The sequence below is a fragment of the Delphinapterus leucas genome, chromosome 6 (assembly GCF_059928025.1).
Source record: "Delphinapterus leucas isolate spDelLeu-1000000601 "Yukka" chromosome 6, BTC_Dleu_Yukka2, whole genome shotgun sequence".
In the NCBI taxonomy this organism is placed as follows: domain Eukaryota; kingdom Metazoa; phylum Chordata; class Mammalia; order Artiodactyla; family Monodontidae; genus Delphinapterus; species Delphinapterus leucas.
In genome coordinates this window covers 114,959,908-114,981,001 of record NC_143134.1, presented here as the reverse complement: position 1 = coordinate 114,981,001, position 21,094 = coordinate 114,959,908, and the positions used below count along the sequence as shown (strand labels likewise).

Here is a 21,094-nt window from a genome sequence, read left to right as displayed (position 1 = left end):
GACGGGAACCGGCTTAAAAGAGTAAACGTTCACCATCTCTTCAGGAACTGCTGGATGACTCTAATTCCTTCCTGTACTGCACTTCACAAATACCCTTAGATGTTCAGATGAAAAAGACAGGTGTGAATTCATGGAGAACATCAGTAATATCTGAGAAGTCAAAGAAATTTTCAGAAACGCTTCTGAATACAAAATAGATGATGGAAACATAAAACCCAATGAATTCAACTGCTCTCCCTTTTTTAATCAATTTTACACGATATCATACATGAGTAACCACATTAGGAGACATGATGGGTTTCCTGTACATATACAAGATGGTGCAAGCTCGTTAACTGAGGCTTATATAAGGTTTTATCTGTTTCGAGAGGAGGCAGTACAGAGCTATTGAATACAGGTGAAGCACAAGAATACAGTAGACAAGACAGGATATCAACTCAGCAGAGGTGAATTCTTAAGGCGTGTGGCCCCTGCCCACACTGTCTGCCATTAGCCAAGTGCAGAGGACTTCCTCTCTCGTGAAGTTAACCTGCGCAGAGCACAGGCCTGTAGGACACGCGGCTCCGTGGTGACCCCACAGCTCAACCGCACCCACCTTGATGCTGAAGCAAACTGCATCTTCCTTTCTCCAAGTATTCTCAAGAGTAAGAAAGCTATTCCCGGTCACCCTTACTCCTTGGGTAACCTACACTCTAAAATATATTAAATGATTATTAATCTGGCAACATTCTCAAGCATTTTGGCATTCAAAGCATCTCAAATAGCTCATCACTATTCATCTACTCACAGAAAATTCTTTGAGCTTCAAGACTGTTTCTGATTCCCACCCTCCCGCCCCCCAAAGTATGGCCATTACACATAGGATAAACTTACTAGAGTTAAAAGAACTAAAAACAGGGCAGACTTTTCCTTAAGAAATAAAGTAGGAATGGGGAGGGAAGAGAAAGTCTAGGACACACACAAATGCAGGAAGCTGAGTCCGCTAACGTTTCTATCACTGCTACGCAATCCATTAACAATTTTGAGCAAGTGTTTCCTGCTTTCCTTTTTCACACTCAATCTCATCAGAGAGAGGAAGTGTTACAACTTCACAACATCGACCTTCACTTGGCCCATGGAATTCCCATGGTAGGCAATGGGGAAACGGTGCCGACTGGCACGCAGTCAGCTACAGCTTCTCGTGGCCAGAACGTGGCCTCCTCACGGTCTGGCGCGGGTTTTTGTTCTCTCACTTATGCATCTCAGGAACATGTATGTTGAAAGTCTACATTAAAGGCTTCCAGGACACAACAGGGAAAGAAAAGCCATGCATCACATCCACATCTATTTTCGACCCTTCACAAAGCCTAATCCTCTTACAGCGATTTCATATCTGTATAAAAAAGGCTTTCCTAAGCAGGTTTTTAAAAAGAAAAAGCAGGAGAAATCAGTAACTGTGGCTGAGATTTGACCTAAAGTAGAGAAAGAAAACAAAATGTTTACTAGATTTAAAAAATAATAATTTTACAAGGACAATCTTCAATCTGTATTTCTATTACTTGTCTCCAGAAGCAGAGTATTAATACAAAATATAAACTGATTTTTCATTACACAATTCCACAAGATTTCAGTGAACATTTAACATTTATTACCTTTGTAAATTCCATGTAATAATCGGTGGCTACCGAATGTTTCCTATATGTGATTTTATACTTTTGCACAATCCTTCATATAAACTATGTACCGGGAGGAAGTGTGATAAGAAACATCTAAAGAACAACTATTCCACTTTCCTGAAAGAGCAAAATCAAATTACTCCCTACCTCACAGCCCACCACCGCCATGCAGAAAGTTACCAATTCCTAAACTCAGAAATCAACACTATAATAAACGCTGTCATGAAATTAAACCAGTGATGGTCGATGCTGAAGTGGTCCTTACTCCTGACAGGTTTCCAGAGGAAAACAGCTTAGACAGCTGGGCTGTGCTTCTCTGCCACCACATGCCTCAGGTGTAACTCTGATGCCAAATCCCTGGGGTCCTACCCTCAACACTGTCTCAAGCCCAATCTCCAGCCCACTGCAGAGTCCAATCTCCTGCCTCCACAAAATACAAACCCACCACCCCAAACTCACCACCTTCTCTGCCACAGAAAAGAGCCCTGTGCAATGTCCACATCTTCACATTTATTTCCACAGTGACAACATGGACTAGGTTTAGTAACCATCATGGGGGAGAGAAATCTCTCATTGACCTATGAGTTAAATCCCAAAACAATGAATTTCAACTATTCCAAGTCTTCTATTGACTTAACATTTATTGAATCAAATGCTAAACTCCCCCTAGGCCTTAGAAATAGTGATAGACAGTTTGTCAAGTATTTATGATGGGATTTGACTTCTAAGACCTAGACAAGCTTGACAGTTACAGCCCATGAAGCACATGACTCAACACAGATTTCTTGATCCAACATTCACAGGACATTTTTTTAGTACTACTTTAATTTTGATCTCCCCCTAAAAGGCAGAAACCACATCCTACACTCCTATGCAACTTGTTATCTCGGCATTTTAGAATAAAGGAACAAGAAGAGGTCGAGGCATAAAAGAAAACCCAGCTTCTCTAGGAACAATGGAGCACACAGTTCCTGGAGAGAGGGAAGAGACAGCCTCTGTACCCATCTGCTCAAGGCTGTTGGCCACAGTTCCCTTAAAAATGCCTGGAAATGCTGCCAGCAACAAGAGACTCAAAGTAGGGGACCAAGTTTTATAAAAGAAGCTAAACATGTTTAGGAAACATAAAAAGTATAACCAGTCAGTGATGACCTATGTGCTTGAAGCTTTGGTGGGCTTCCTTGGCCAGTTTCTCAGACACCAAAACCCATTCCTGATTAATTATCAACATACAATCAAACCAAAATACAGAAACACATACTTTTGTTCAGAAGAGGGAAACAAAGGCACAGAAACCTGCCAAAATAGGTTCTTTTTCCCATAAGAATAGTATGGTTGATTAAAATAGTTTATCACTAGTAAAACTTGTATCACTAGAGCGGACAATACAAATTAGTTTTTAATAAAATGACATTCACTGAATTCCTGGTATGTGCATTCAATGTGAATCATCATCAAAAATATATTACAGTTAAAGGTTTGTAAGGAGTTCTGTTCGGGGTTTCTACACTATATTTAGCATTTCAGATGAGAAGTACCACAAGAACGTATTAGATATCTACTGTTCCTTTGTATGTAATGTATGGCAATTAAAGAGTCTATCTCCTATTGCGGGCTCAAAGACATCCATGGTGAGAAATGTCTAAGTGACGTACTCAGTGATTCCTATACCCTTCATCAAAGGCAGCCCTGTGCATCAAATTCCACACCTAGAAAGTTCAATAAACTGTATTACACTTTAATAAATACTTCTGTGTATTTGTTCGCCTTTTGCTTTTAAGCTCAGCTTAAATTTTGTCAAGGAAACCATTTCACAAGAGGGTACATGACAACCTACTATCAGCAATATTCCTTGTTTATTAGAATCTGAAGATGTCCATATTACATCAAATATAAATATATATTATATTTACATTTACTTCTTAGCTTTTCAATTTAGGTGAGTATATTTATAGATAATGCCGCTAATGTCACCACTATTATGATCCTCAGTGCAACTGGTATTTTCCTTCCATTAGATGCATATAAGATTAGACAGCACCTTAAAAGAGGTGTACTATTCTCTCTCTCTCTTTTTTTTTTTAATGAAAAGAAACAATGGGTATCCATAAACGGAAATCTAGGAATTTTCTAGGAGATTCTGTTTTGTTTTTCAGTATTTCAAAATACCTGAAAAATGTGGTCCCTTTTTGCAGTACTAGTCTCTACTTGGGGACAAGAAATTAATGAAATATGCAACTCAGAAAGGAAAAGAGCCCAAAGAAAAGAGAACCTGCTTGTTAGCTCATTAATCTGTTTAGTAAAGATCTGTTTTAAAAGGTCTCAACACTGTACAATATTATACAAAAACAATCTTCAGCCTTCAAAGCAGCTGGTACATTTTCTAAGAGATCCGTGTGCCCCCCTAACAGTCTGCTGCCTTGGTGGGCCTTGGTCTTGGTTACTTTCGGTCATCGATAGTCTTAATGAATTCCACTGCTGCTGTGAACTGCATCCACCAATAAGACTCCTCTCCAGACAGACAGCTGGCATAAAAGCTACTGATGTACTGAACAGTGGACAGCAAACAGGGTGGATTTGCCTAGAGAAGTGAAAAATAAAAGAGTCAATTACTCAGCTGTATAGCTCTGCAAATATAATTTACAGTAACATCTTCAAATGTTTTTCTGTGGAGAGAGATACTAGTCTTTTTTCCATGTTTCCACTGCAGGGGGCACATGTTCGATCCCTGGTTAGGGAACTAAGATCCCACATCCCACATGCTGCAAAAAAAAGAAAAAGAGAGAGAGATACCAGTCTTTTTGAAAATAATCCCCCAAATCCTTTCTGGAACTAATCTGTAAACCCTAGCTACTATGAGTAGCAACAGTACTGGAAAGGCTACTCAGGTTCTAATCCTAGCTGAACTATCTAGAGCTTTCTATCCTAACAAAGCACTTGACCTCCCTGGTCCTTAAAGAGGCTGAACTAATCCCAGTGGATTTACTCAACATCCCAGGATTTCAGAATGTTAGATAAGGAAAGAAATGCTGTAGGCAAATTGAGTTATATCTGGTTAGTTAAGTCCAGCTAGAATCAGCTGCGGGGGGTGGGGGGGACTAAAAAAGAGAGTATGTCCTCTGCTGCAAGAGATAACACAGAACATTTCCTGCTTTTTCACCTTCATGTGGAGAGAAAGGACAGGTGTATTAAGTTAGGAGGACAGGCTAAGCCCTGCTCCTTCAAAGGAGCTTAAACTGGCTCTGCCTAGAGACTAAACACATCACCTGTGGAAGAGAGCGGAGCAATGGGCAACAGGAAAAGTTATGAAGGCTGATCACACATTGATCCTACAGGTTCTGACTCTGAGATAAGAGTTCAGGTTGCAGAAATACTGCAAACATTAAGAATTAGTAAGCTATATGTCAAACATACTTTAGACAGCAACAGAGGGCCGAGCTGACTGGAACACATGGGTGATGCAGTTATTTGGTGGTGTGTGCACCCAAACCATATGGTTCCCCACCCCCCGACCAAAATGTTCAAAATAAACCGTTTAAATGATGCAACTTTAAAGTCAAAAAAAGAAATGTCAGTACTTTTAAAAATAATATGGTAGGGCTTCCCTGGTGGCGCAGTGGTTGAGAGTCCGCCTGCCAATGCAGGGGACACAGGTTCGTGCCCCGGTCTGGGAAGATCCCACATGCCGCAGAGTGACTGGGCCCGTGAGCCATGGACGCTGAGCCTGCGCATCCGGAGCCTGTGCTCCGCAACGGGAGAGGCCACAACGGTGAGAAGCCCGCGTACCGCAAAAAAAAAAAAAAGGTACAATTACAAAATATGAGGCTAAAAGAGGAGAAAGATGATTAGTAAATGTAGTAGTTTAAGAATTCAATGAGAAAGAAGATGGTAAAAACATGATAAGGGCTTCCCCGGTGGCGCAGTGGTTAAGAATCTGCTTGCCAACGCAGGGAACACGGGCTCGAGCCCTGGTCCGGGAAGATCCCACATGCCTTGGAGCAACTAAGCCTGCACGCCTATAGCCCGTGCTCCGCAACAAGAGAAGCCACCGCAATGAGAAGCCCACGCACCGCAACGAAGAGTAGACCCCACTCGACACAACTAGAGAAAGCCCACGTGCAGCAAGGAAAACCCAACGCAGCCAAAAACAAATAAATAAATTTACTTGAAAAAACAAACATGATAAAAAGAACTTGCCCTCATTCATTCTTTCGTTCAGTAATTATCTACTGAGTTCCAACCAAGACCTTCAGGCACTGCTTTAAAAGCTGAAAATGTTCTAGCAATCTAGTCCTCCCCTCCTTTCTTTTGAAAATCCTAACTTCTGGACAGAACAAAACTTGACATTAGATACTTCCTTTCTGGGTAACACAGAGCTTGAAACTTGTAAAAGAGCCAAAGTCTCTAACATCTGGTGACATCTGCACCAGCTGACTCAGGACACCAAATAAACTATTCTCACTAACAGTAGTGAGGGACCCACCTTTATCAACACAAAAACCAAAACAGGGACGAAGTCATCTGCTCCTGGGACGGAGTCCTCGTTGGCCAGGCTCAGGAGGTTCATGATCGTGGAGCACATTCTCAGGATGCACTGCACTTTGTCCCGGGGCGTCTTGTAAGCACTTATTGTCCTGATTTCTGACTGTGCAGATGGCCACGGTGCCTCCCGAAGATAAACCTAAGTGAGACAACACAGAGACAGTTAGACAGATCTTGGATCAAACGGCAACTACGTGCAGCGAACAGAGCGACCTCCACATCAGGAGGCCGAAGGGTAAGGCTGTTGCCTTTCCCTTTTTCCAGTAAAACCAAATCGCGATTCCTCCCCGTCCTCCCGCTTAGGAGTGAAGCTTAACTTTTAAACTTTTAAATTATTTGCTTTGCATTTTAAGATAAAACCACCCAGGGGAATTCCCTGGCAGTCCATTGGTTAGGACTCTTTGCTCTCACTGCCACGGGCCTGGGTTTGATCCCTGGTTGGGGAACTAAGATCCCCCAAGTCCCGGGCGTGGCCCCCCACAAAAAAACCACCCAGTTATATATTAATAGAGGCATATGATAACACAGAACCTAGAACTCATAAAATTTCAAACATTTATCTTTCTTAAAGAGCTAGAATGGGACTTATCTCTGTATTGTAGCTGATTCCAAAAGCACAAACAAGCTACTTTTAAGATACTTTAAAAATTAATATGTACCTTTGTTGCAGTAGTTCTAGAAATCGAAGACAATTAAAAATTTTATGCCAATTTATGTTTGGATTTTATTATTATTATTTTTTGGCCACGCCATACGGCATGCAGGATTTTAGTTTCCTGATCAGGGATGAACCCGTGCCCCCTGCATTGGGAGCACAGAGTCTTAACCACTGGACTGCCAGGGAAGTCCCCTTCATGTTTGGATTTTAATAAAACAACCAGAAAACTCGTATACCTAAAACGTTCCTATTTTCAGATTTTGTAAGAGTTGTATGACAGATAAAAATGCTAATATCAATAACTAAAAGGTAATTTTGAGGTCACATTCAGATTCAATTCCCTCTCCTGGAGAGTAGTTTTCACACTCTTTGAAGTACCACTGGATCCCTTCTTCATATGGGACTTTCCTGCAGAAACGTGACTATAAAAGCATCAGTGCAGAGCACTGCTGCCCCAGGAGGAGCAGAGCTATGGACAGGAAGACCCGCCTGCAGGGGCTGGCGTCAGGGCAGGGGCTCCTCCATGCTGGCCCTCCCTCCTCTCCACTACTAAGGTCCCTTCCCATGCCAGGGAATTTTAATCCGTGGAAGGACCTTTGAGAACTTTACAGTTAGACCAAACTGCATCTAGTGCAAGCGGTGTTGTACAACTTATTACATTCTGCTTCCTTGAAAAACTGGTAACATACACAGGGTATACCAAGCAATTTTTAATTAAATAATACCACCCACACTATATAAACCTGTATTACCTCTGGTATCTGAAGAGCTCTGTGATTTGCAGTCACTACTTTAGACAATCTCTGAATATGTTCATGAAGAACTCTGAAAACCCCAAAAAATACATAAGTAAATATATATTTCAGAAAATAAGGTACACCTAATGTCATAATTAATGTTTTTCAAAACATTTAAAACGTTTTAAACTTACTTCTAGATACAGATTACAAATACAGTTGAGACTATCTCTTAGCTGTAAGGACTCTGTCTTGTCAAAAAAAAAATCTCCTATTTAGGATCTGCTTAGAAATGCTGAGTGAGCCAAGGGGATGCAGGGAGAAGAGTAGAGAAGCCCTCCTTTCCTGGACTAGGACAGCATTCCAAGGGAGAAAGCAGAGGAGCCCTTAGCCTAGAAGCTAATTGGACAACTAACTGGTAAATAGGCCAAGAGGAAGTAGAGGGATCAGGGGTCAGAAACGAAAGATCAGAGATGCTTAGACAAGGGACTCTGAGGACACTCCACCTCTCATTTCAGAGATGACAATAACTAGGCTTAAAAAGGAGAAGGGGGCTTCCCTGGTGGCGCAGTGGTTGGGAGTCCGCCTGCCGATGCGGGGGATGCAGGTTCGTGCCCCGGTCCGGGAGGATCCCACGTGCCGCGGGGCGGCTGGGCCCGTGAGCCATGGCTGCTGAGCCTGTGCTCCGCAGCGGGAGAGGCCCACGTACCACCAAAAAGAAAAAAACAGGAGAAGGATTTGCCTAAGGCCACACAGTGGTTAGGAGGGAGCAGAGACTAAACCCAGCTTTCCTGACTTCGAGTGTTCTTTCCAGAACACAGGATTAACTCTCCACTCTACAAACCCACAGAAACACCACAGAAGGGAGGGTAGGAAGAACTTGCTTCAAAGGTGCTCTTTTCAGTAAGTACAGTTTGAATGTCCCCATTCCTCATCCCACTGTGGAAGCCAAAAACTGGTGCTCTGGAAAGAAAACAGGGCCCATTTGGCAAATTCCACACAGAAACTTGGGGAGGAGTAAAAAGCCTCTGAGACTATGAACAAGCGAGAGAGGCAGGTTGGAATAAGCCTAACCCACCCACAGGAAAGTGAACTTTCTCAAATGTACATACAATATTGTAAAATTTCCATGAAAAAAAAAATCTTATGGAAACAACCAATGCCCCACCCTATTACATGGGCCCTTGAGAGTCGCCCACAGAGAGAGCCCATGTCACTGCTGGGGGGCACGGTGGCCATCTCAACATGCTTGGGGCAGAAACAGCATCGTAAAGCAGTGGTCAAGAAAATGCAGAAGAGGAAAAAAAAAAAGCTAAGTCATCCATAGCCTCATTACCCCAAAATAACCACTGTTATCATTCCAGATTTTTTTTTTCAAGGTTAATTTTTTTAGGTTTACTTTTAAGAATAGGCTTTATTGAGATATAATTCATATACCATACAATTCCAGATATTTTGATTTTCAAATATATAACTTTTCATTCCAAACAAACAATAAGTATATATTATAATAGAAGTCACGCACTGTGCTGGATGCCCTGATGGAGTGATGAATAAAAGCACTATACTGCTGCTCTCACAGAGGGAACAATCCAGTGGGGGATACAGGCATTCATCAATCGATCACACAAACCAGTGGCCAGGAACAGGGGCGATTCTGCCCCCAAGGGACATCTGGCAATGTCTGGAGACACCCTTGGTTCTCACACGTGGCAGGGTGCTACTGGCCTGTAGCATGTAGAGGCCAGGGATGCTGATAAATGTCCTACAATGCACAGGACAGCCTCCCACTCCAAAGAATTATCTGGCCCAAAATGTCAGTAGTGCCAGCTTGAGAAACCATGCCTCCAACAAATGTAAAACCGCAACTGTGGCAAGTGCTAAAGGAAGGTATTCAGGCCTGAGGGAGGGCTGACAGGGCATTTAACCTAGTCAGAAAGGCCAGGAAACGTTTCCCCGAGGAAGTGATGTCTGAGTGAAGACCTGAAGGATAAGAGTAGGTAGAAGAAAGAAGGGAAGAACAGCTGAGACAGAGTAAACAGCAGTGCCTTCCACAAAGGCCGTACCAATTTATACACCCTCCAGCCTGATTCCCCACATCTCTGAAAACAGAGTATTTTCATTCTTTCTGATAACTCTGATGGGTGAAAAAAGGTAACATGTATTTTTTCCTTCACCACTCAGACACTAAGTCTCACGTGCAGCTTGTCTAAAATAAGGGGGTTGGCTGGTATATTCCTACTTAGTCCAACACAGGCCGCTACGCTTAGAAGCACTCACTGGTCACGGAGTATGTCCCCGTCCTGATTAGGGTAGAAGGCAAGTTTGAAGATCCGATTCATCACACTTCGCTCAATGGCGAGCTGGGCATCCTGAAGCTGCTCCTCACTCGCGTTCTGCCATATGACATCCTGGGCCATGGCACCATAAAGGAACTGCAGGAAATCTTCCACCTGAGCAGTTTTATCATCAGCTGCCGTGAGTTTCTGAAAGTCTCCAAATGCAAAATAATAATTTTTAAAATACAGTATTTGAATAATTTCAAATAGGAAATTATTAGAATTCTTTTTTTTTTTTTTTTGCGGTACGCAGGCCTCTCACTGTTGTGGCCTCTCCCGTTGCGGAGCACAGGCTCCGGACGCGCAGGCTCCGCGGCCATGGCTCACGGGCCCAGCCGCTCCGCGGCATGTGGGATCCTCCCGGACCGGGGCACGAACCCGTGTCCCCTGCATCGGCAGGCGGACTCTCAACCACTGCGCCACCAGGGAAGCCCTCTCCCAACTTTTTAATAAACTATAGATATTCAATCCAGGATAAACATGGAATTTACTGGTTTGACATCAAGGTTTAATAACTAAGAAATAATTGCTAATTCAAGGAACTTCTCTTAGACAGGTAGGTACTCAAAAAAAGCAGCAAAAGAAAAATTCCCAAATCTTCCCAATAACATACAGCTTAACCTAAAGGTCTCTAGTTACCTTGAATGAATTCCCTGATCTTCTTTTCTTTGCTCTCAAGCAGCAACCTCACACAGACAGTGGTGAAGTATCGATTGGCCACCTCTTTGTCCCGCAAAACCCTTTGCAGTAGCCTCTCCAGGTGAGCCTGTGTGGTCTGCAGTCCTTGTCGACAACGAGTGAGGTAAGCAATATAGGGGGCCCTTTTCCTAAAAGGAAATATGCTCTGCAGGACATCAGACATACACGGTGCACACTTTCTTCGGAGACTAAGAGTCCTGATTTTTCCTTAAATGAAAAAACTACTCCGAAGACTTTGGTTTTACAAATTAGCATGTCAGGCTGCAGACAACCATCCTGAGGACTAATTATGCTCCAGATCAAGAAACAGAACCAGATGCAAGGATGTAATGTACAGCACAGGGAACAGAACCAATGTTTTATAACAACTTTAAATGGAGTATAATCGGTAAAAAAAAAAAAGCGAATCACTATGTTGTACACCTGAAACTAATATAACATTGTAAATCAATTAAAAAAAAAGAAACAGAGCTCTTCTGCATGTGTGTCAAGAACATCATCTACTGGGCTGAACACTTAGCCCCTTAATTCCCTAAACATCGCTAAGTCCCTTTGCATCGTTGGTCTGCTATTTTGGAGCAGTCTCCATGCTGGTAGAACCTCATACTTAACAGGAAGTTGACTGCTACAATGACTAAAATGACAACAAAGTACAGATTAATATACTGCTAGATCATTAAACATACCACTTGCTTATAGTCTAAACATAGCAATCATTAGAGCACCCATTCCCTAAGTCTCTTTACTTCCTAAGCTTCTCAACTACATTTTAATGTCAGCAAGGGACTGGCAACAGACAAAGGGTAGTGATTCCAAGACTTGCACCTGCTTCCCTGGTCCAAGGATGCAGTCTTTTCTATCCCTCTAAAAAAGGGAAATGATATCCTAGTTATCCTGGTGTCCCCTCCGCTAAAGGTGGGGCAAAGCTGAAGTAAACTGCACTCTGTGTTAGGAAGAGATGCTCATTTATAACTACATTTCCAGACTAAATAGCCAAATGCATTCCTTGGAAATCTACATCCAGGTAAACATAGCCAAGCACTTTGTGGTGAGCCTAGATTCATTTCTGAAATAAGGACTGAGAAGAAAATACCTGCAGCTGAAAAGAGGTGTATAAGTGAAACATGTGGGGTATAATTACCTATAGTCCTCAGCGATAGAAGCCAGTAGTTTCCTACAAGTCCTGTTATCAAAGCGGCACACACAACGCATTGTTTCTTGAAGTTGAGCCATTAAGTTTTTATCTTGTAAATTAATTGCTTCAGCTATTTGAACTTTTAGGAAGCAGACAATTTCATTGTCTAAATAAAAAAATAAAAATTGTTATTGTTGAGAATTTCCACAGGCTTTTCATAAGCTGAAGGTCATCCCTCAGCCTTTGGGATGTCAATTACGCTTGTATCAGTAGAACTAAGCAGTATCAATCAGAGAACATTTTAATGAGCCATCAATAATCAAAGTGCCCTTAACTGATAGCTAATATAAATGTATTACATTGAACTGTACAGAACTGCTGTAGAGTTTATTTTTTTATTTTTAATAAATTTATTATTTTATTTATTTATTTTTGGCTATGTTGGGTCTTCGTTGCTGCGTGCGGGCTCTCTCTAGTTGTGGTGAGCGGGGGCTACTCTTCATTGCGGTGCTAGGGCTTCTCATTGTGGTGGCTTCTCTTGTTGTGGAGCATGGACTCTAGGTGCGTGGGCTTCAGTAGTTGTGGCTCACGGACTCAGTAGTTGTGGCTCGTGGGCTCTAGAGCACAGGCTCAGTAGTTGTGGCACACGGGCTTAGTTGCTCCGCGGCATGAGGGATCTTCCCGGACCAGGGCTTGAACCCGTGTCCCCTGCACTGGCAGGTGGATTCCTAACCACTGTGCCACCAGGGAAGCCCTGCTGTATAGTTTAAATACAGTTGAATACTGGCAATTCATATGGTTCAACGTATAAATATAGGAAAAAATAAGCTATCAGGCAGCAACTTACCTTCTGGGTCTGTATGGTCTGGTAAACCATTCCTTGTTGAATGGGTTAGCACTGGGAAAGCAACAGAATCCGCAGAACAAAGAGCGAGCCTCAGTTTCTTTTTTGCATCTCTGAAGAATGAGTTGAAGATACATTAATTTCTTTGTTCACATATGGTCATATTTTATGAACTATTATCATATTTACTACACAAATCAATAGGCTACCACGTCAGGACTCAAATGTTTCAAGTGGTCATAAATAAAAGATAATTTTCAACTTACTGACACCTCACTTAAGGAGTGGGCTTTCTAGTTACCTGAGAAGCAAGGCTGCAAAAGTGCTCTGGGCAAGGACCATTCGGTAAAGTCACCAGAATCAAACAAATCCTTTTTGACCTTCTAACATACGCTGAGTTCTATGCTAAGCACTACGAGGACAGTCAAGGCTGGATTACGCCCAGGCTGGGAGGGAGTCAGCAGAAGTCATCAGATCCATCTCACCACCCACATTTAGGAAGCCTTCTACCACATCTCTTGAGGAATGTTGATCCTGCCACAAGACAAGCTGACCCCCGACAAGAAGCCCTTTCTGTTGCCTTGCTGCTTGAAACTCTGTGTTGAGCCAAAACCTGCTTCTTTTCAACTTCCGCCACTGAACCACCTGCCACCACCAGGCAGAGCACCCTTCAGTAAGGCGTCACCCTCCACAGCAGGGCAGCCCTTCATACTGGGAGGGGAATGTAGGGCGTGGACCAGAGCTTCTTCAAAGCGTCCAAGGCTGCCATCCAAAAAAAGGAGTCAAAACATCTCCGAGAACAAGCCAAAGTTTGCTCCTCCTGCAGGATTATCACTTGTCCACCTCATCTGACTAGTTCTGAGTCCTTCCTTATTGGTTTGCTTCCTCTAAAACGAGTAACTTACAAATCAACCCAAACAAATGTAATATTTGCCTACTTTGCAGAGACTCCGAATCTATATAACAGTAAAGTCATGGCTGGAAAATAAAAATTTAAATCTTTAAAAATTGTGAATCACTGTGTTGTACCCCTGAAACTTATATAATATTATATATCAACTATATCTCAATAAAAGTAAATAAATAAAATAAAATGATATGCTGCTTAGAGTCTGCTTTAAATTAATTGGGGGAGGAGGTAAACATGAAGCAACATGGGCCACGTATTAGTAACTGTTAAGTCTGGGTGACAGGCACATCACTGGACTCTTCCGTTTCTGTACATACTTGAATATTTCTAAAATAAAAAGTTTAAAAACAGAGAAAGAAAGACAGAGGCAAGGTCACAGATAAAAACAGAGAGATGGATGGATGATTAGTGCTTTAAAAGTGATAATCCGTGTCTGGAAAAACACCGGTTCCCTGTGAAACGAAAGCAAATTTTTCAGGTTCCTAAAGTCATTTTCTTTCTCAAGCCCTGTTAGAAATGGAGAGACCTGCACAGGTAATGAGGAGAATGCCAAACTGGGAGGCTTACTGGGGACAGTGGGTCATTCAACAACTCTGCAGCGGACCCTCCTTCTACTTCAGTCCTGCCCTAGCACCTCTCACACACAGAGCTGGGAATTCTGCACAGGCACAGGCACTGCCACGGTTCCATTTAAATTACTCATGTGGGGCTTCCCTGGCGGCACAGCGGTTAAGAATCCGCCAGCCAATGCAGGAGACACGGGTTCAAGCCCTGGTCCGGAAAGATCCCACATGCTTTGGAGCAACTAAGCCCACGTGCCACAACTACTGAGCCTGCACTCTAGAGCCCTCGAGCCACAACTACTGAAGCCCACATGCCACAACTACTTGAAGCCCGTGAGCCTAGAGCCCGTGCTCCGCAACAAGAGAAGCCACCGCAATGAGAAGCCCGCGCACCGCAACGAAGAGTAGCCCCCGCTCGCCGTAACTAGAGAAAGCACACGCGCAGCAACAAAGACCCAACGCAGCCATAAATAAATAAATAAAATAAATTACTTATGTGGCCCCTGTGAGCATATGAGGTTTTCTTGTTTTTGTTTTCAATCCCTGAATTAAAGCCTTTGATGTATGACATCCACAAGGGAAGCAAAGTCTTCTCAGTGAATAGTATTTCATTCTTACCTCTCTGCTTTACACACTTATTAAGTGCCTCAATGAAACACCTGACTTGAAGTGACTGCAATGGTGATGAAAAGCTCAAACCCAAAGGTCCTAAATCCTATAAAAGAAATACCTGTAAGAGAAAGCTGAATCCTGAGGGTGGGCGGCTTGGCTCGCGGAATCTGGGAGATCGTCAGCTGAGATGTTTTGCAGGGTTTCGTCACGAGGCAAATCGTGCGCACTTTCACCGTCACCCATAACTTCTAAACAAAACCCAGCCCCCCAAAAGGATAAGCAGGTTAATCTGGAACATTCTGGCACTGGTAGGTATTCAGAACAACTCAACAATAAATTAACTTGTGCCTTCCAACAAGAGTTCTTTGAAAGAAAAAGGAACTTCAAACACTTAACTAAATTATTGATAGCAATGATAATATATCAAGAGAGCAGTTGTTGAAAATAGTTTTACTTCTTATCTGAATCCTAATCTAAAACAATGAAAGTCTTTATTAACTTAATAAGGATAATACTCTGTAATCACGATCACTGAACCACAGAGCTAAAAGGGGCCTCAAAAATCATTTCAGGGCTTCCCTGGTGGCGCAGTGGTTGAGAGTCCGCCTGCCGATGCGGGGGACGCGGGTTCGTGCCCCGGTCCGGGAGGATCCCACATGTCGTGGAGCGGCTGGGCCCGTGAGCCGTGGCCGCTAAGCCTACGCATCCGGAGCCTGTGCTCCGCAACGGGAGAGGCCACAACAGTGAGAGGCCCGCGTACCGCAAAAAAAAAAAAAAAAAAAAAAAAAAAAATCATTTCACGTAACACCCTCATTTTTTTTTTTTTTTTTGCGGTACACGGGCCTCTCACTGTTGCGGCCTCTCCCGTTGCGGAGCACAGGCTCCGGATGCGCAGGCCCGGCGGCCACGGCCCACGGGCCCAGCCGCTCCGCGGCACGCGGGATCCTCCCGGACCGGGGCACGAACCCGCGTCCCCCGCATCGGCAGGTGGACTCTCAACCACTGCGCCACCAGGGAAGCCCAAAAAAAATCATTTCACGTAACACCCTCATTTTACAGACATGGAATCCTGCCCAGTCAGAAAACAGCTGGCTGTGAACCCCTTGGCCAGGCTGCACTGAGGTCTCCGGTCCTCATTACCAGGGCTGCTCCCACTGCCTGAGAATGAGCTGGGTACGAACTCACAAATGCAGCCAGGACAGACCTGTGGTTCCCACAGTTGTTTTTATGTTTTTAATGAATCAATTTAGTTAATACATGCATGTATAAAATCAAAAGAAATAAAAGTTCCTTAGTGTAATAAAGATACTGTGTCTACGTAGAAAAAATATCTTTATTCTTAGGAGATAGTTTCAAATGCCTCAGGAAAAAAAAAATATAGAAAATGTGGCAAAATGTCAACAATTGCTAAGTCTAGGTAGATGGAATATAGACCTTCACTGTACTATTCCTTCAACTTCTTTGTTATTTTAAAACTTTTCAAAGACAAAAAAAAGGTGTAGGATGGGACTTCCCTGGTCGTCCGGTGGGTAAGACTCCGGGAGGCCAGATTCGATCCCTGGTTGGGGAATTGGATCCCGCATGCTGCAACTAAGAGACCGTATGCCGCAACTAAGAAGTCCACGTGCTGCAACAAAGATCCCTTGTGCCGCGACTAAGACCCGGCACAACCAAAATAAATATAAATTTAAAAAAAAATGTAGGAAGTTCTCCTCTCAGGCTCCCTATGAGTCCTGCCCTGAGTCAACTCACGTTATCAGTTTATCAGAGATTCTTCCAGAGATACTCTAATTTATCTTGGGAATTGTACCATATTTTTCTGACAACTCTTCAAAAGCAGCTATTACAAGGTTACTTTTAATTCAGACCACCTTCATCACTGTGATACGAAGGTTACTATTCCATTCTTTATCATGATTATCACCTGCACTTTCGTAGTTTGCCAGTGCTCCTTCACTGGGACTGGTTCGTTTAATGGCATTCCTGTATTTGTCCAGAATATCCTCAGCAGCCTGAGTTTGTGCACTGAGTCTAGGGCTCGGGTCATCTGAAGGGGAAAGGAGAGGGAGAGAATTAGCTCCCCTTGGTTTGCACCCACTCTGATGTTAGTACGACACCAGTAGCATAATCCCAAAGGCGGATTAGGAGGTAAGACTTAAAAAGAGCACATATCTCAATGTTATAAGAGGCACCATGCAGCTGCCTACTCGTCCCATTTCTAGGTCTGAGAGCCTTGCCAAAGCACGAAATTGGGAGGATTACTCCACTTTCTCATCATCGTCAGAATTCTGCATGACAGTGTCAAAAAGTTCAGTGCAGACTGAATGGATGATGGGTTTCTAAAGTGTTTACATTCAAATCACTGTTATCATCAATTCATGCTACCAGAACTTCCAACACTGCACTTTTATATACAGACTTCATTTATTCAGACATCTCTATGCTGAAGGAGGAAAAAAAGTACTCCAAATTCAAATTAAAGCCTTTTAAATAATACTTTTAAAATGTCTTCCTCCACTCTTCCTTCATGAATTTCTCTCACTACACCACATTTGGAAACTTCAGATATTCATATTCTATCTTACTAAATCTCACTATGACAGTACAGCTGCTGGATTTAGAGCACTTCTGTGCGTGCAATGGTGTCAGAGGCACTCCTAGAGAATCTAGACACTGTTGAGGAGTGCTGGAATTGTACCTGGGGTGCACAGAGAAAAAGTTTATAACAATCACAGGTGCAGCACTGGTTACTGACTGGCCCACTATCCGGTCAGCAAAATCAGCACATCAAAATGTTTTCTTGGAGTCAGATGGCAGAGTCACTAATTAACAGTTAACAAAGCAAAGAAGTGCTACAGATCTATGGGACAAAATATAGTTCCATAGTGAAATGCAAACTCCTGAGACAGATCTAGGCCAAGCAGGTAATGTCTACATTCTGGTAGAATCCCATTTGTTAAAAAGTCTTAAAACAGATAAAAATCACTAGAATTTATATATGTGTACGTGTTAATAGCAGCTAATATTAACAGCAGCTAACATTTACTGAGCATGTACCACGTGCCAGGAACTGTGCTAAACACCTTACATGAATGATCTCAATTAATCATCGCAACAACCCTACATGGAGGTACTACTATCACCCCCATTTTTAAGAAGAAGAAATCAAGGTAGAAAGAGGTTAAGTAGTATGCTCATAGGCTCTTCTTTTGTTTCCATGAAAAAAATAGTGTTCATGTCTCCGTAAAATTGTGGTAAACTGTAGGGAGAAACGATTTCCAAAATAATATAATCTTTCTGCTACAATGATGTTTGAATGCATGATAAGAGAGTCCTAATAAAATCTGATCTTCTTCAAAATGTAAACTGATGAAACCTTTATCATTACAAAATCTTTTTTTTGCTATTGGTTTTGAGTGCTGTTGAGGGCTCTAAAAACCGGTTAAACATAGTGAAAGCAATAACGTTGTTTGTAACTTTTATTTCTGTAACACCGTTCTTAAAAATTTTATCTGAGGACAATTAAAATAGACAAAAAATGCTATATATACAAAGCTGTGAACAGTATTTTCATAGTAAAAAAAAATGGATACAATTTAAATATCGAAAAGCAAGAGAATGTTCACACCGCAATAAAATAATGACAGATGATCTCAGAGCCAATAAAAATTATTAAAAAACCAACTATGTCAAGCAGAAATTGGGACAGGGTTTATGAAATAACATGTGGTAAAAGAATACAAAGTTACATACACACTCTGATTTCATCATGAAAAGCCACGTATAGATAAGGAAAGATTGGGAGAGAACATGAAAAAAAGAAAATTAAGGTGGCGAGATTATGGACAGACTGTTAAGAAATTCCCTCTCATAACATTAAAAAAAATTGACTTAATGATACTTTTCTTTGGGTCATTAATTAGGAGTGGGTAGAAATTTCTGCACCAGTAGGGAAGCTAAACTGCTTGAATCAAACACAAACAAAATGAAATATTTTATGGAAAAAAACTTACTCTACCTAGCTTACAGTTTAGGCACCAAGGACTAAGAAAAATGTATTGCCTAAAGACATGAGTAAAAAAATAATTTATAACTTCTCCAAAGTTATTAATTCAACATTTTGAAAACCTGAGATTTTATTAAGAGCATTCTACTCTGTGAATGGTGGTGGTGTTCTAAAGCCAGGAGCATGGTAAGAAAACATAAAAATCTTGCCGAAAGGATGCCTTTCCACTGCTTCTCAATAAGGCTGTAAGTCCCTAAAGAACAAGAGTCATGTGTGATTTGACTGAACACCTACCACACTTAGCACAGTGCCTGGCATGAGTCAGATGTTCAACAAGCATTTGTTGACTGAATGAGATAGGTTTGACTGCTCTCAGCAGGGAACCTGGCCTGAAAGCACAGCTCCTGCCGTTTAAAACCCTTTATTCCAGGCAAGTCACCTCATCAAATAAACAGGGATGTACACTAGGACATGGAAACGTCTACATTTATTTTAGAACTAGACATGACAATAACTATGCACTGAAATGGGATTCTACCTGTACTACACTGAGCTCTTTGAGGAGGATGTTCTTTTGAAACCTATCCCATTTTTAAATAAAAGTCTTCATTTTACCTTAGTAGGATAACATAATTTAAAATCAAGACAAGAAAAAGAGAGGTGAGAAATTAATTTCCCTCTAGACGTTCTTCAGTCACTGGAGACAGTATACAGCTATCAAACTCAAGGTTGGGTCATCAACACTACCTCTCATAGTTTTTCCTTTTAGGGTGTTCATTCATAATATGCCAAAAAGAAGCTGCAAAAATACAAATGCTGAATGAGGTAAGAACCCAACCCCTAGTTGTATTTTCCTTGGGTCAGATGGCAATGTTAAAATGATTCAAGCTGTAAAAAATTGGTAAAGTTTATAAATTTACGAGATTGTTCGAACACTTATCACGAAAAAAGGAAATGATTAGGTAAAATAGAATTTCACAATGATCCTGAATAATCAAGAACTATAGATGGAAATAAATTTAGAATTCTACGATCAACGTTAAAGGAAACTATTCAGTCAATGATCCAAAGATATGGCATGCATAGCACTAAAACCATCACCACACTTTCCTAAAAGGCACTGTGTGTCATCATCCCACTGAAATGTCGGGTTCTAGGTAGGCCTAGAGGCTCAGGATCAGGGGCCTCATCATAAACGGAAGTTATGGTAATGAGGATGATGATGGTGGTGGCGGTCTGCAGGAAGAGCGCACTGAGATTCACTGTGGCCGCCAACTGGAAACCACAGAGCTATGAAGAACATACTCCCCACTGTACACACACAGACACACTCTTCTAAGAAGGCAACGCTTATGGCACCCAAGAAAAAGTGTTATGAAATATGTGCTCTGGGAATGAAGGAGCCAGGAAGTCCATGGGTCTACAAACCTGTGAGTGTTGAGAATCTGTCAGGCCCCAGATCATCTTTGTCTTTTTCTTGTTTTTCTTTCTTTCTAAATGGTATAGGAGCTGGAAATTAAATAAAGTCAGTAGTGTGACATATAACATACTGCACTACTCGGAAGACAGCAGTCATTCTGGAGTTAACTGGTGTGCCAACATTTCTAAGTGGAAGGAAGGTGAAAAGTTTAAAAGCTAAGAAATCCCGAGTGTCAACTGATAATCATTCTTAAAATAGCATTGAAGGTGCTTAAAGAAGCTTCCAGAATCTGCTTTGGGGTCATCTGCCACAGGAAGAATGATTTAACAGGAATCTATTGGGACTGAATCAAAACCACTGCCTCTTAACCTCTGCTCAAAACACGACACATTCAAAGCTCTGAGCCTCAGTCTCTCCTCCTAAAGTGGGCTGAGTCTGGCGTGAAAGCGGTGCTCCGCGGCTCCTGAGCATCACAGAGCCGAGAAGAGGCCTTTGGAAGAAGCCCTTCCCTCTAATCCTGCATGATCTCTCCTTCCTGGAAGAGATGCTTTTGCCAACTCAAATTTCAATACCTACTGGTATGATGTCAGGCTATTCACAAGAAAAGCAAACAATTCTACACAACTGCATTCCAGAATAAACACTAATATTCAGGGTATTATCATTCTCAATGAACATAAACATAAGAAGCTTAAGTTTATTCCAGGAACGTAAAGGATAAATTGTCAATGTTTGTTTACTAAAAGCATCCCTTTTTCCTGAAATAATTATTAGCAATACGTATGTCAAAAGTCCTGTATATTTAACTTCAATGGTATATGATATTTAAACAACCGTGACCTGCCTGCCTTTCATTTATGAAACCGCTGCCACTTCCTGCGAAGAACAGGAACTGTCACTTCCAAAGCTGTACCTTGGCATTCACCTGAGTGAAATCATTTTCCATACCCTCAAAACAGCAAGAAACTGAGGCCCCA

The 21,094-nt window shown here is 42.0% G+C and overlaps 1 protein-coding gene across 5 annotated transcripts in view; it reads right to left on the bottom strand.

Moving 5' to 3' along the window:
* Positions 1-219: 219 nt before the first annotated feature.
* The window catches only part of GAPVD1 (GTPase activating protein and VPS9 domains 1), a 73,318-nt gene continuing 52,443 nt past the window's right edge, over positions 220-21,094 (bottom strand). For 3 of the 5 annotated variants that reach the window (XM_089913737.1, XM_022578742.2, XM_022578744.3), the window contains 10 exons: positions 20,126-20,206; positions 16,616-16,738; positions 14,810-14,939; positions 12,610-12,719; positions 11,769-11,928; positions 10,568-10,755; positions 9,870-10,083; positions 7,605-7,677; positions 6,136-6,333; positions 220-4,233 (listed from right to left, as the gene is read on the bottom strand). In XM_089913737.1, coding sequence (XP_089769863.1) covers positions 4,093-4,233; positions 6,136-6,333; positions 7,605-7,677; positions 9,870-10,083; positions 10,568-10,755; positions 11,769-11,928; positions 12,610-12,719; positions 14,810-14,939; positions 16,616-16,738; positions 20,126-20,206 — 1,418 coding nt within the window. In that variant the 3' untranslated portion in view covers positions 220-4,092. The remainder of the gene's footprint in view (positions 4,234-6,135; positions 6,334-7,604; positions 7,678-9,869; positions 10,084-10,567; positions 10,756-11,768; positions 11,929-12,609; positions 12,720-14,809; positions 14,940-16,615; positions 16,739-20,125; positions 20,207-21,094) is intronic. The other 2 variants (XM_022578745.3, XM_022578746.2) reach the window with 1 other exon arrangement.